The following is a 15,362-nucleotide window of genomic DNA, read 5'->3' on the forward strand; positions in this document are numbered from 1 at the left end:
ATAAATTATTTGTACTTAGTCAAAAAGTTATAATTAGAGTTAAATGATTTCAAAAGTAGTGAAATTGATTCTAGTTTATTTCCAATCATCATTTATCCAGCTTGTTGTCGAAATTTTACCAAACCTTATTCAGCTTACCTTATATGGGTAATGACCTCGGAAAGTGAAATTTTATTCACTGAGTAACCAAAAGTTTTTCTCATAACCAGCCACTTGGAGGCATTTGACGCGGAGGAATGAAATTAAATAAAATATTCTAGCTAGTTAAGTGTTACGGTCAATCTGTTCCAGCATATCCAACGACCAAGCACCGGTATGCGGAATTTCGTCTTAACAGTAAATATGTACGTATACCCGTTAACAGAAAACACTGTTAAATTAAATTGAGTGAGATATCATACAACTTTGGTAACTCAAAGAAAGATTGGCGAGAAATATATGGCGTGCTTTTTAGCATCGATTGAAGGGAAAAACTTTTAAAGGAAGATCTGAGGCTGATCAAATATAATATATACGTGTTTCAGGGGTGATATGTAACTTTCTAGTAAATACACAATTCCAAACCAGAATAAAATCAGCCAGCAGAGTTAGTTTAGTTAGTTTTAGGATACCCAAGGGAATTATTCTCATCGACAATCTCAAACATGAGGAAACAATCACTGACAACATAATTCTGAGTTTTTAAATTGAATAGAACTCGAGATAAAAATTAGACCAAACATTGTTAAAACTTTATTCCGGTATTTCTCATATTGGATTCCAAAAGTATACATTTGCCTATTTCTCTTTATATTTACCAGGAACTTTTTTTGTAGAAATTACACAATATTGGTTATCTATAAATTTTTATACGCTTTTAACATGTTGCTACAGTAAATAAAAGGTTTTTCACCTAACATTGTGAAGAAACAGTACACGAAAATAATAAAATATATTCCCCGGATAAATGATATGTATTTTAATAACCAAAACTCTTGTGCAAAATAGTTGTGAATGGCTTACGGTGATTCAGTTTTATCAAAAACTCAAGCCTACGTGTGGTACACACCCTTTGAAGCATTGCTCTGGAAGACCTTCGATCTCTTCAACTGATGAAAATATTAAAAAAGTGAAACATATGGTGTTTGAAAATCAACTGGCACGTGTTAGAGAGATGGCAAGAGGGCTCGACATCTCCCACGTGTCCGTTCAAATGATTTTTGTAGATATTTTGGATATGAAACGCGTTCTTGTTGCACCCGTTCCAATATAAGGGGAATTTTTTTCAAACAAGACACCGTAAACCAGTCTTGATTTTGCGAGTTCCGATGCCATATTCATGTAGAGCACAATAACTGCCAATGAGATATGGGTTTATGAGTTTGACATACAAACAAAACAACAATCATCGGAAAAATGGTCAATTAGGAATTATATATGGCCGTATTGAGGCGTCGAAAACGGCCGAAAATATAAAGGAACATTTCGTGAATTTTACATCAAGCTATGATTGCGACCGAATTCAAAGTCGAAAACGTAATGAATACCATCGATTAACCACCTTATTCACCAAATTTGGCTACTTGTGATATTTTCTTGTTCCTCAAACTAAAATTTCCGCTCCGTCGAATACGTTTTCAGTCGATTGAAGAGGTAAAAAAATGTGCGGTTAACCCAAAAGTGCTTAGCCTAAAAACTTTGATGGATTATTTTTATAATAAATAAATACTTTGAGGACATAATTAATCATTACTTGTGACTAAAAAATCATTATTGTAATTTTGAAATTATTATTAAGAACTCCTTCTCCACATATAACGGTTCGAATCGAATTAAATATAACGGATCATGATTTCCATTATTACGATTTTTAGTTTTTTATAAAAAGTAATGGTTACTTAATAATAATTAAAAAATCAATAATGATTTTTTAAAGTTGATCAGTAACGTCGATGACTGTAATAATAACCACAATGATAATCATAATAGTGATAATAATCAGTATTTATGATTTTTATTTATATTTATTTTTTATCAATTTTATTTTTTCATAAGTATTATATAAAAAATAATCAAAATCAGTCATTATCGGTGGAAATCTTCAAAAAAAAAAAAAAATATATAGAAAAAATAAAAATATTATAAAAATCGTAGAAAAATGTTAAATATCGAAACATTAATCATCATTTGGGGTTCCTGCTGTATACACCAATGTGTGTTAGTATTTGCCATCACTTGTACACTCGAAAATGGAATTCGGTACTTGTATAAAATTTTTGGCAACTGTGTCTTGCTGGTGGATGTTTACAATTGCAAACACGCAAATATACAAGCACACAAAGGCCATAAGCGTATTATGTTCTTCACATTCTCATGGGCAATGTCCTGCTGGCAATGCCGTTGGTGAACCAACAAGGTAAACACACCTTAAAAAATATTTCAAAACAGCAAAAGCGAGGCATTACATAAAATGGAAATTGAGGCAGAAGCTCAAAAGAGGACATAAATGGCACAGTGCCTACAAATGTGAAGGAAAGGTAATGTAGCGCACACACACATACAAACATAGATACACTTACACACGTACATACATATGTATATATTTTTATGCATTTCTATGTGTGTATATGTAAAAACAATGGTAAATAGCTCAAAAATACAAACTTTGATTACATACAGGCCGCTTTGCATTACTTTGTAATCACTTGGGTAATCGATTATTTCATTGCTAATTCAGCGCTGACTCGTTCTCCATTATTTAATCAAATGCGATTTAGTTAAACACGCGAAAGTGTAAGTACACACACAATTGCTCTGGCAGGCTTTCGAGCGCCAGCGTTTTGTTTGCACCAAAAATCAACTGGGCAGCGACGCACACACACAAACACACGCGTTTAGGAAACTGGCACACGCACGATTTTCACACGATTTCGCAGTGAAAATTCACAGTTACGCAATAATTTTCAACAACACCGCATGTCAGCGGCACTTAACTGTAATTAGAAACACTTTTCACGCGAAACCGCTTAAGTTTTCATAGAAAAATTGAAAGTTTTGCAAAAATATTTTGAAGAAATTTTTCACTGCCGCACAAATTTCAGCGCTGCACAATACGACAGTTGTTTCGTTTCCATTTGGTGAGTGTCGAACGCGAGAGAGCACGCTGAGCGAGAGCGCGAGCTGTCAAAATACTTTCAAAAGGCAGTTACTGTTATGCTGGGGGTTGTTGGGAGATGAGGTGCCTGTAAAAGTGAAAACAAACAAGACTGTGGGCACAGCTGTTGCAGTCGGGCAGGATAGCCCACTTCGGCATTTTATTGTGTTTCGCATATACCGCAACGTCGCGCTGATACTTCGCCAGCTGTCATTTGGAGTTGACAGTTGCGACGCATGCGCAGTGGTAGTTTAGTATCATTTTGCTGTTTCGTTGCCAATTCATACACTTAAAAAGGTAATAATTTACATCTCTCTCCGACTCCACTGCATACGACGTGCCACAAAGGGTGGCAGCACCAATCAGGCAATTTTATTACCTGTGCGTTCACCCAACCCAAACTCGTAATTTTTGTAACTGTAATTTTGCTTCACTACCCCTGATCAGCACTCCGTACCTCTCGCTGCTAGTTACCCTCCCAGCTCCCGCTCTCTTATGTTTCTTGCGCCTCTTTCATGTTTATTGTCACTTGCTTGCGCTGGAATTCGATACAATGCATTTAATTTTAATTACAAATCTTTGATTCGACTCTCTTTTCCCCTTTGTTTGCGACAATTCAGAGGTGTAAAACTAAATGTATTCAATTGTTGATTTCTGGTGCATGTAATGGACGTTTGCATGGCAGCGGTTTACAATGAAGTTTTGCCCGCTACATTGTGTGAGTGTGTGTGCTTGAGCGCATGAATATTGATGCGTTGGCAATAAAGTATTTTTATTGCCCAACATTTTGTAACAATTTCACTAAGTGCTTTTTGCAATCAATGCAGCTGACCGAGGGAATAACTAAAGCGCACCGTTGGCTTAGTGCGTACATAGTCGCAATTATAAAGTTAAATTGCTTAGCTATTGTGGAGGGTATCAATAAAAAAATAATAAAAATAATAATTAGTTTCGATAAACATAGTGAATTATTTATTTACGGCCATCAATAAATGTACTTTTCTCTTGCAACCTGTTGTTACAGGGTAAATAACGGTTGCACGTATCACTTAAAACGATATAGGGTTATATACAGGGTTAGGCCATTTAAAGTTGACCCATCTGGCAACGCTGTAACTTTTAACAGCGCTGACAAATCGGCTAATGTCATACCGCGTTAGAAGCGTCATTCGAAGACAATTTATACCATGGAACAGTACACTCCAAAAGAACGCGCTGAAATTGTTCAGCTTTATATTCAAAATAACTTTTCAATTGTGTTAACTCAACGTGCGTTTCGCAAAAAAAATAAAGTGAAAAGTGCTCCAGTTAAGAACACAATTAAGTCTTTATACGCAAAATTAAGAACACCGGTAATCTCAGTAATGCCAGTCATGCATCCAGACAACGCACAAGACGTTCTGATGAAAATATCGAAGCTGTACGAGCCAGTATTGAGGAGACTCCATCGACATCGAGTTATCGCCGCTCTCAGGAATTAGACATCTCTCGCACAAAACTAAACCCAGCTGATTATCCGCGACGCCTTAATTTTGGCAAATGGGATTGATATCGAAAAATGGTGATGTTGACTGGCCACCGAGATCACCAGATTTGACGCCACCAGACTTTTATTTGTGGGGTTATTTGAAATCCATACGCTAATAAGCCAAAGACCTTAGCTCAACTGAAAGCCAACATTCGACGTGAAACAGCCGCCATATCATCCGAAACATTGGCCAAAGTCATGGAAAATGTCGAAAAAAGAGTGCATTTAGCTGTCAAAGCTAAAGGTGCCCATTTACGCGATCTAATTTTTAAATATTAGCTGAAACAAATCCCCTTGGACCAAAATAAATTATTTTTGAAATGAACAAAAAACATTGTTTTCTTTTGTTCTTTTTTTTTAGTAATTTTAATTAGTGTATAACGAGATTTTTAATAAAAACGCTACAAAAGCTAAGTCTAACGGCGTCAAACCGCACGACCGAGTCGGCCAATTGACTGACCCATTTCGTGAGATAACACATTCACCAAACTTGTTTTCCAATTAATTGATTGTGACATTTGCTGTGTGGCTTGTGGCGCCTTCCTGTTGGAATCACATATTTTCCAAGTCCATATCAGTCAATTCGGGCCAAAAATATTCGGTTATCATTGAGCGGAACGGATTCCCATTCACAGTAACGTGCCGATCTTGATCATCACGGAAGAAGTACGGCCTAATGACGATGCCGGCTATAAACCAAACCAAACCGCAATTTATTCGGATGCAATGGTGAATCATGGAGTACGTGTGGATCGCTGTCTGACAAATAATGCATATTTTGCTTATTGACAAAGCCATTCAGCCAGATGTGAGCGTCAGCGCTTAAGGGGCTATACCAGTGTGACACTTTCAAAAAATTTTATTTTTGCTTTTTCGATAGTTCATATTTCCGTAAATATCCTGTGAAATCGGCAAGGTCGTAGGTTGGATCGTTCTTGGATGGCAGCGTACAAGTATCGACCGCTCGCAGGTACCAACATATGTATACAGTCTGTCAAGTAAGAGCGTGGTCGACTTTACCGACAGTTAGTGGAAAATTTCGCTCTAATTCCTTCGCGAGCCGATAGAGGGAAGCTTTGTCATTGAAGCATTGTCAGCAAACGTTCAGTTGTCGTTGATCTTTTGAAAGAGAATCACACTAATTGCCATGAGTGCTAAGCACGCGTCGCGCTACGAAGCTGCGTTTCTCTGCATCCACCCGAAAGGTCCAAAAATGTCGCAATCAGCGGCTGCTAAATATATGAGAAAGTCAAAAGCATTTTTACAGAAGTGAATACAGCCAAAAATATCGATGATTTACCAGAACGTGGTTCGATAGGAAAAGTGAACAAAAAAGATGAAAAAAGAATAGTGCATTTGCTTTCGCGGAATCCTGCTTTAACACTGCGGCAAGGACAAGCAAAATTAATGGTAAAAGGTTTAGATATATCCTATGAAACTATCCGAACCCTTCTTCATACTCATGATCTGAAATGGCGCAACATAATGAAGAAGCCTCCTTTGACTGAGAAACTTGTGACAAAGCAACTCGCTTGGGCGCATGAGAATATTGATAGAGATTTTGAAAATGTCATTTTTACTGATACATGTTCTATATGGGCTGTTCTGTCCTCACGCGAGCTTGGTCAATTTCCACCACTAGGCTTGTTCAGCGGACCGTAAAACATGGAATAAAGGTGCATCTTTGGGGCTGCTTCTCAAAGCAGGGATTCGGCACTTTGTATCTCATTACACAACCAACATACATGCCAAGAAAATTATAAAAATCTACAAAAAGGCTTTACTGCTATCTGCCTAACGATGGTTCATCAGAAAAATTGAAGATTGATTCTGCAGGAGGACAACGATCCTAAATATTCTCTGTACTCAGTGGAAAACTCAATCTGGCTTCGTTACATTGGATTGGTCGTCGCAGTCGCCCGATGCAAACCCTATTGAAAATGTGTGGGCATATATTAAACAGAAGATTCGTGGAAACGCACACACACTTTGAAGCAGTTTTCTTACGAAATTCGTCGGATCTGGAGATCCTTGCCACTAGAATACGCCGTCAAATTAGTAGAAAGCATGCCCTCTGAAGTGCCAGGAAATTATCGACGCTGTTGGTGACTGGGACATATTAACAAATTTTCTGCATTTTCTATAAAGTGTCCGTTTAGATATGGGTTTTTCCAGAAGAAATAGAACGTATTTAGAACTTTAAAAAGATAGGGTTTTGCAACAGTGTTTAAAAAAATAAATTCGAGAAACTAATCGTCCAGTAATAAATGCAAGCCGAGTGATCCAACTATAGATAAACGAATACAATAGTTTTGTGTTTTTTTTTTTAATTCGACAAACCGTTATTTTAGACAGTCACACTAAATGTGCCTATCAATTTTGCTTACAAATGTGAAGTCCCATGCAGTCTTTTCGGGCTAAGGAAGGTATGACCGATTGAGACAGCTGACTGTGTAATCCCTATAGTAAACTTTGACTCTGCTGACGATATTCTTTATTTCTATCTTTTAGTAGTTTCGAAACATAACCCTTATATGATAGGAAACAACCCGAGTAATATGTGGTCATGCAATGAAATATCACCCAATATAATTGCCCTCTTTCTTTCTATATGCAATACCGACCTGAGGGTGGCTTGAACCTAATTTACTAAAAAATATCCGAATTTTTTTTTAAGCTGTGGCTTGAAGAGCTAACGTTTTTCTATTTCAATTAGTTTGAAATATTATCAACAACATATTGGAATTTTTTAATTCGTCAAGCTATGCGAAAAAGGTGCTATAGGCGATTAAATGTATGTATGTAGAATGGAAAGTGGTTATACCACTTTCAGTGTTCATATACCTGTATGTAAGTACTCTCCCCGTAAATTCAACTAAAAATCTTTGTTTTCGCTTTTACAAGCAACTTTTTTGACAAAAGTGTAGAACTAGTTTCATTACTAAACATTAAAGCAAATTGAAGGGATTTTTGCAGAGTAGCATTAAGAGGGAAATCAATGATCAGTTAGAGAAAGCTGTGTCTGGTTCAATGAGGAAAAGTATTATAGAACTATATAAAGGTCCTAATAAAGCTCTGGTCCTAGAACTATTTACTAGGCTTTGTTTTTCATACCATTTTTTCACATAAAAAACTAATAATTAAATTCACCATGAACACCTTCAAAAAATTCTCGAAATATTTTTTATTAATAATTTGTCAATCTTTATGATTTCTATGTCAATTAAATAAAATCCATTTGGAAAACGCAATCATATTTTAATAAAATATATTTTTCAAAGATATTAACGAAAACCGATGGCTGGTAGATATTTAAACAAAAACAATTTGTTGGAATTCTGTAAGCGCTTCACAACAAGCGAATTCCAGCAATATTTGAATTTCAACAAGCAAAATGCAGAAAATAATAAAAGGCAAGTTTATTGAAAAAAAAAATGGAAAAAAAATTAACTTATCTGCAACAGTGTTCAAAAAGTGTCTGACTTTTGGCAACTAATCGGCTGGAATTACTATTATAAGCAACTACAAGCGAGAATGGAGCGTTTAGTCGATGACGTAGAACTTGGCTTTCAAGCGCTTGGACGCAAAGTGCCCACGCCCGGAAAGCAATCGCTGCGACAAGCAAAGGTTCAATGAATTTGAAAGGAAAAAACTATTATAATCACTATTTTATTTTCATAATATTCAGCGAAATGTACAGCAGCTGATGCTTCAGTCCAAACAACGTTTTCGCCAATTGGAGAGGGATATTGTACGCATACGTGATAAGTTGCCACACAGAGAAGCCACCAAACATGCGACACGGAAGGTGGAATATCAAAATATCGAAACTATAACGATGATGGAAGAGGGCAAACTTGCTAAAAATAGATCTCAGCTCATTTTTGATACGAAAGGCGACATGCACGATTTTTTATTTCAAAGCAACGGGCAGACTACGCTTACACACGAATCTACCTCTGCAACAAAATCTATTGATGAAGCGAAACCAACACAAGTGAAAGCAAATATACAAAAACCTACTAAACAGACTTTAGAAGTTGATAAAAAGTTGTCAAATGACTCATCGGTGACTGATTCTGCTGTATCCTTGCGTGTCGCTGATGCTGATATACCGAGATCCCTAATGCTTAGCGCTGAGAAGAGCAACTGAGCAGAGTTTTTGCTATTCGACAATCTTATTGTTTGAAGAGTTGTTTATGATTTTCAAGATAGACTATTTTTTTTACATAAAAAAAGAATTTATTTCAGATTCTTTCACATCTTATATACATTATATAAATAATACAATATTAACCATAACCTATATTTTTCAATTTCTTTCAAAACAACTTTACGTACATAAATCTCAATAAAAATAAATAAAAATTGAGAAGAAATATATAAATAAATGTACATATTAGTATTACTATCTTATTTTCAGAATCCTCAAGGAAGGGTTAGAATTGAGAAACGGGAAGTGAGAATTAAAAAGCGTAAATATATAATTTTACTTATGAAAGGACTTCTTACCGACTCAAAATTACTCTACTCGAACAAAAGTAAGTATTCTGGAGAGGCTTCGAGATTTCAGAAATGTTTCGACCTAAGTGTAACAATATTTATTAGTTCGTGCTCATCCTTTTCCTTATTTATGGATGAGTCAAAGCTTGGGTAAACGTTTTTGATGAGTTACATAGGAACTCTCTATCAACTTCAGTTTCAGACTTCCGGACAATTGTAGCGTTTTTAAACACATGCTGCTGTCGCTAAGGTAATGAGGCATTTATTACTCTGGAGTCCGGATCCAGAAAAGTGACTTTTCATTCTGATAGCAGGGTGGCGATACTAGACCTAAGTTCATTAACCGTGAATTCAAGGCTGGTTATCAATGACATCGAAGCAATTTATGGCTGCCAAACCAGAAAAAAATCGCAAGTAACTGTAAAGCTAACTAGCTGACACGGAAAGGCACCTAACCCCGCTGTTATTAGAACGTGAAAAAATCGGTGCTTCACTCCTTTCCTGTACTAAAGAATAGCTGAGCTTTGTGAGATCATTTAGTTCAAGATCGAATGCCAGTTGCTGAAGCTGTTTGGAAGAAGACGATATTCCCACTAAGCAGGTCGACATAGAAATTAAATCTCTAAGTAAAGTTACATTGACTTCAAGGCGGCGACTTATATAATCGGATACAGGAGTACAATTTCTATGGCTTAAAAAAGGACTGCATAAAGTGGCCCAATCAATCCGATCGATGAATTCGACAAAATTTTGGATGACCGTAAAGTGAAGATGTTTGAGATAGCAGGCATTCTAAAGGTATCAACTAAACGTCGACATAATACCATTCACGAATATTGGGGTACGAGAAAGCTCTATGCAAAATGGGTGCAAAAACAACTACGAGGTAAGCAATAAACCCGAGTTTTTGAGTCGATATGTGATAAATCACATCAAATGGCTCAATCATTTCACTCTGAAGTCCAATCGACAATCAATCGAGTAAACTGCTCATGATGAACCCGCTCCAAAGAGTGAGAAACGCAATTGTCGGCTGGCAAGGTTATGGCTTCTGTATTTTGGGATGCGCATGGAATAATCTTTATTGACTATCTTAAAAAAGTAAGCACTTTCAACAGCGACTATCATATAGGACTATTCAACCATTTGTTGAGCGAAATCTTCGAAAAAAGCTGAATTTGAAGTATAAGAATATGCAGTTTTACCAAGACAGTGTCGCAAGTCAGTAAAAATTACGACAAAAATACAGGAATTCGGCTTCCAATTGTTTCCGCATTCACCGTGTTCTCCACTGTTCTGGACCCCGGCGACTACTTCCTGTTCTCAGATCTCAAAAGAATGCTCGCTGGGAAGAATTTTTCGACAAATAAAGAGGTGATCGCAAAATTGAGACCTATTTCGAAGCAAAGGACTGCAACTAGTACTAAAAAAATGGTATCGAGAAGTTGTGAGAACACTATAATCAGAGTAACAGCATTGAAGGGAACTATGTTGAATAAAAAAATGAATTTTGCTAAAAAACAATGTTTTTCTATATGTTAGGCCATGGACTTTTCATTTTCAATTGACCTGTTATAAAATAAAATTCACTTTTTATGCCTGAAGTACTAATAGAATGTCTTACCAAAACGCCGTATTCAAAATATATTTTGCTCGTATCCATTTTTTATAGCTCTTGAAACTCTTACAAAAATCCACAGTTCATTTATCATTCAAAAAAAATTTTTGAACAAAATATATTTTAAGAACTTTCTTCGAAAATTATACCATAAAATTATTTAATAACTAAATATATTTACTGAATTTGATTTTTGCGAATGGCTGGCAGTAATGCCACCAAAAGTGTGTTAGGCGAATTGGCGAAACGTGTGCCAAATAATCAGAAGAAACAATTTCGTCATTTTCTCGATCTCAATACTGAATACAAAAAGTAAGTTTGGAGACAGAAAGCTTCAGAATCATACCCTTCCTATCATAGATATTTTTATTGTTAGGCGCGTGAACAAATACCCTGAGAAGCTGCCGCGAATCGATTGGGATTACTATCGCACGAACGTAAGGATAGAAGCCATTAAGATGGTGGATGAATTCGAGAAGAAATACGAAGAGTTGAATAAGGTGTTCGATGATCGTGTAAAATTAGACACGAAGAGATACTACGAAGAACTAGAGAAGCAGAGAACAGTAGTGCAGGTGTGTATTAATAATTATTCGGCTATGTAGTATACTCGTAATCCTTGTCCTTAGGCACAAGTGAAGCAGTACATCGTTGAATCAAACGAACGCGTGAAAGCGTATGAAGCTGAAATAGAGCGACTTTGTAGAATGAAACCTTATTCGTCAATGACAATGGAAGAGTTTATTAATTTGCGCCCTGAATGCTCAAATTATATACCACATCAACGTAAGCCTCTCTTCTGGCCACACGATCCAGACGAGCAGACACCTGGACCGGTAGGTCTGCCGAAAATAGATGTTGGACGTGGAGGAGGTGATGCTGGTGGTAGGGGCGGCAAACGGACTATTAAACCGCGTGACAGCACGGAAAGTTTCGAATTCAGGGAAATTGAGGCGAAACCATCTAAAGATATTGAAGAAAGTGCCGCACTCAAATCAAAAGCTGATTCAGAAGTAAGGCCGCAGAATGAGCCTGAAGAAGAAATTAGTTCAAAAGGCGTAGGGGAACCAAAGCCTTACGTAGATAAACCCATTTCTGAAGAGGAGAGACGAAAGCTAGATCCATGCGGGCTAATCAAAAAACAAGCCGAAGAGAAGCCACAAAAAGTTGATATAGTAACTGACCCGCGGAAGGAGAAGCACCCATGCGACTTGATAAAAACGAAATCAGAGCCTACTGCTAAAGAAGACGACACCTGCAATACTGCATCTAAGGGACCTTGTAAAGATGAAGCGAAACGTACCTCCGTTTTCGTGGATCCATGCAATGTTGGATTTGGAAAGAAAGCAGATGTTAAGCCAGCGGTTGAAAAAGCTGAACCTAAAACAGAGCCTGAATCACAACCAGTGGAATCTAAAACATCACACCCGTGTGATATAGTCAAGAAGAAAGCTGACGTTAAGAACGATACATGTAAGAGTGCCTCAAGAAAGAATCAATCTAAAGATGGAAAAGGCACCAGCGTCTTCTTTAATCCATGCACAGCTGGATCTGGCGCTGGGGTAAAAGCAGATGTTAAAGCAGCAGACAAAAAATCCGCAGCAAAGACTGAACCAAAGCCAACGGAACCCAAAAAGACATCACCGTGCGAGAAAGACAAGAAAAAACCTGAAGACGAAAAAGATCCATGTAAAATTACGACAAATAATGAGGACCCTAAAGATTGCAAAGATAAGAATCGCGTATTTGTGCATCCATGCAGTTTTGGACCACACTCGAAAGCAGCTGATTCAAAGTTAGAGGAGACTACATCTGACACTAAGCCATGTACTTTGGAAGTGATAAAACCAAAAGAAGTTAAAACAACACAACCCTGTGATGACGCAAAGAAGCCAAAAGCTGAAGCCGATATGATAAAGGACAAAAACAATTTTACCGTTGTGTTTGCAGATACCAAAGGTGCCAAATCACCCAAGGATCGTTCCAAAGAAGATAAGAACAAGCCTGACAAGCCCTGCGGCGCTCTTCCGTATTACAATCCATTCCGAAGTGAAGAAGAAAATAGAAAAAATGAAGAGAAGATGTGCGAAGATAGCGAACATGATGATCCATGTGCTAAAGATAATATCGATGAGGAATATTACGACCCATGCAAAGATGACAAATATGACGAAGATAAGTAGTAGCAAAGAGTTCGTTCCGATACATTTTGAAGATATGTATGTATATATTTGGAGTTTTTATCTATATATTTTTCGGGATTTTACTTTGCCTCATTTGCGAGAACATTTTTGCATATATGTATATATTTTAATAAATTTCATGAAAATTTAAAATATTGTTATTTTATCAAACACATAATTTTGAAAAAAAGTTACCTGAAGTTAAGCATGTTCAAGCAAATGTGTCCTGTAAGAAATACTTTTTTTAACTTTCTCTATCCTGCATCTGTAAACTAAAAGTGAAATCGATTTACGTAATCGCTTAACCATTTCGAAAAACTATAGGACGAGACTGTCATGAAAGTCGGAATGCGAAGAACACCAAATGTTCTACTCATCGTTCTGAACAACGTTGCCCATAGTCTCGGTCTAAAACCGGTTTCGAGACTACGATATTTAAAACGGAGGTTTTAAGGGATTGATCCTTTATCGGAATCGAACAACGGTTTGATATATCCATAGTATATATTACCATAGAACTTATCAACTCTAGGTACAACTTTCTGCATAAGATTTATGAACCTGGCAATAATAAGTTTTGCAACAAATGGAGTGTTAGGCTGTTAGTGGTAGTTTTCGTAGTCAGCTTGGTAGAGCAAATTATAACACAACGGCTACGTCAGCTGAATGGTAGGAATTCATCAAGCGAATGGATAGAGACCCTTGTTAAATAGTATGCTTCATAACAAATCAAGTCATAGTAAAATACATTTTTTTGGAAAATAGGCTTCATTTGATTTCTAGCGATCATTTTTTTTAAGATCTAAGAACAGAAAACAGTCACTGAAAGCGGTGGATGCGGAAACCACTCAATGACAAATTTGTGAATTTTAACCATCATTTTTATTGAATTCCTTGTGGCACGATGCATTGTCTTGATGAAGCAGCACTTTGTTTTTCTTCAAATGCTTTCGTTTTTCTCCGATTTCGTCTTTCGAACGGTCTCTTAACACTTGGTACTAGTCGCTATTGATGGTCCTTCCTGTTTTGAGGTCGTCAATAAAAATTATCCCATGCGCATCTCAAAATTCAGACGCCATAACCTTACTAGCCGACTGCTGCATTTTTCCCCCTTTGAAGAGAGTTGATCGTATGTAGTCCACTCGGATGACTGTCATTGGCCTTGGTAGTGAAATGATGAAGCCATGTTTCATCATTGTCATATATCGATGTGAAATCCGAGTTTATAACGCCTGAACATCTCCAAACACTGTTCCGAATCGTCAACTTGTCTTTTTTTTTGGTCAAAAGCGAGCTCGCTTTGCACAGAGCTTCTTCATACCCAATATCTTTAGAGTCAATAATATCGAATAACCTCAAAGTTCTTTTTCTCCAAATGATATAATTCCCAAGCTAATGATCCGATAGCTGTCAAATTTATATATGCGCTTTTAAAAGGTTAGGATTCACTAGAAATCATATGGATTTAATTCTGGTGGCGCCATCTATATGTCAAAATCTGCTAAGATTGTAGCTGGAGGAGACAGGGAAAAATACTGAATTGAAATATTTTCGGATTGGTGGCGTGTCAAGCTTCTGTCAGAAGAAGTCCTAATATACATATATCTCGTAATTAAGAATTTTATTAATGCAGAAGAATTACAAGATCTAGATGACAATATGACACGTTATTTTCCTAAATTTATGGGTATTACTCTAAAGCTTATTTGACAATATTCAGAATATTTATTTACTCTAAAAAGTAATTTTCTGATAATGAACTTGTAATTAGCTTTTAATAAGTCTTACTAGAAGAATTATTATGCTATCAAGTAGAGCTTCTGATACCCTAGTTTCTTACAGCGCTTAACTTTTAGGCCTTACTCATCTGAAAATATCAATTAAATTTTGCCGACTACCGACTAAATTTTGAACTAAAAACTAAAGATTTATTGAAATAGGTTAATGGCGGAAATTTGATCTTTATTTAAAGTATAAATGAGGTAAAAATTGCAATAGTAATCGAAATTGTTTATTTTAATACCTAACATAAATGTAGCAGAATATTAATACTACAATCAGTACGCCCACGCGGTACCCGGTAGGAACAATTAAATGCGTGAATACACAAAATTGTGAAATAGTGAAAGTAATTAATTACCATTTAATATTAGTGGAAAACTTTTATGAATTTTGGGAACTATAACAACAAATAGATGTTGTTGCAAATAAGAAGCGTACACAAAAATCATAAGTGAGCACACACAGCACACGAATACACATCCTCTCTCTCTCACTGATCCGCCAGCTTAATTATTAAATTATGCAAAAAATATTTAAAAAAGATTCCACGTGTCATATATTCTACTTATTACGTAACAGTTTCTAGTTCGCAACTTTAAGCTATGAAAAAATAAT

General features: G+C 36.4%; 3 protein-coding genes across 5 annotated transcripts in view; 2 read left to right on the forward strand and 1 right to left on the reverse strand.

Annotated features, from left to right (window-relative positions):
- LOC105227312 (semaphorin-2A) overlaps window positions 1-3,097 on the reverse strand; it is a 201,284-nt gene extending 198,187 nt beyond the window's left edge. Inside the window, exon 1 of one of the 3 annotated variants that reach the window (XM_049450765.1) lies at window positions 2,674-3,097. The gene's annotated coding sequence lies outside the window, so the exon portion shown is untranslated. Of the gene's footprint in view, window positions 1-2,643 lie in introns of all 3 variants that reach the window. The other 2 variants (XM_049450764.1, XM_029550632.2) reach the window with 2 other exon arrangements.
- A 4,754-nt stretch (window positions 3,098-7,851) lies between these two features.
- LOC105227313 (hypothetical protein) lies at window positions 7,852-8,996 on the forward strand. The gene is made up of 3 exons (XM_011206585.4): window positions 7,852-8,074; window positions 8,126-8,288; window positions 8,350-8,996. Exons 1-3 carry the CDS (start codon window positions 7,959-7,961, stop codon window positions 8,812-8,814), a joined length of 744 nt encoding a protein of 247 aa, XP_011204887.2. The 5' UTR covers window positions 7,852-7,958; the 3' UTR covers window positions 8,815-8,996.
- Window positions 8,997-10,885: 1,889 nt separating this feature from the next.
- LOC105227314 (uncharacterized) lies at window positions 10,886-13,077 on the forward strand. Its single transcript, XM_011206586.3, has 3 exons — window positions 10,886-11,094; window positions 11,159-11,357; window positions 11,412-13,077. Exons 1-3 carry the CDS (start codon window positions 10,982-10,984, stop codon window positions 12,963-12,965), a joined length of 1,866 nt encoding a protein of 621 aa, XP_011204888.2. The 5' UTR covers window positions 10,886-10,981; the 3' UTR covers window positions 12,966-13,077.
- Window positions 13,078-15,362: the final 2,285 nt, after the last annotated feature.

The sequence above is a fragment of the Bactrocera dorsalis genome, chromosome 3, assembly GCF_023373825.1.
Source record: "Bactrocera dorsalis isolate Fly_Bdor chromosome 3, ASM2337382v1, whole genome shotgun sequence".
Taxonomy (NCBI): domain Eukaryota; kingdom Metazoa; phylum Arthropoda; class Insecta; order Diptera; family Tephritidae; genus Bactrocera; species Bactrocera dorsalis.

Excerpts from the sequence above, each read along its gene's own strand:
- LOC105227313 (XM_011206585.4), top strand. The coding sequence starts at position 7,959 with ATGGCTGGTAGATATTTAAACAAAAACAATTTGTTGGAATTCTGTAAG. Across the intron at positions 8,075-8,125 it reads AATGCAGAAAATAATAAAAG|TGTTCAAAAAGTGTCTGACT; the intron begins GCAAGTTTATTG and ends TATCTGCAACAG. Across the intron at positions 8,289-8,349 it reads AATCGCTGCGACAAGCAAAG|CGAAATGTACAGCAGCTGAT; the intron begins GTTCAATGAATT and ends CATAATATTCAG.
- LOC105227314 (XM_011206586.3), top strand. The coding sequence starts at position 10,982 with ATGGCTGGCAGTAATGCCACCAAAAGTGTGTTAGGCGAATTGGCGAAA. Across the intron at positions 11,095-11,158 it reads CTCAATACTGAATACAAAAA|GCGCGTGAACAAATACCCTG; the intron begins GTAAGTTTGGAG and ends TTTTATTGTTAG. Across the intron at positions 11,358-11,411 it reads AGCAGAGAACAGTAGTGCAG|GCACAAGTGAAGCAGTACAT; the intron begins GTGTGTATTAAT and ends CCTTGTCCTTAG.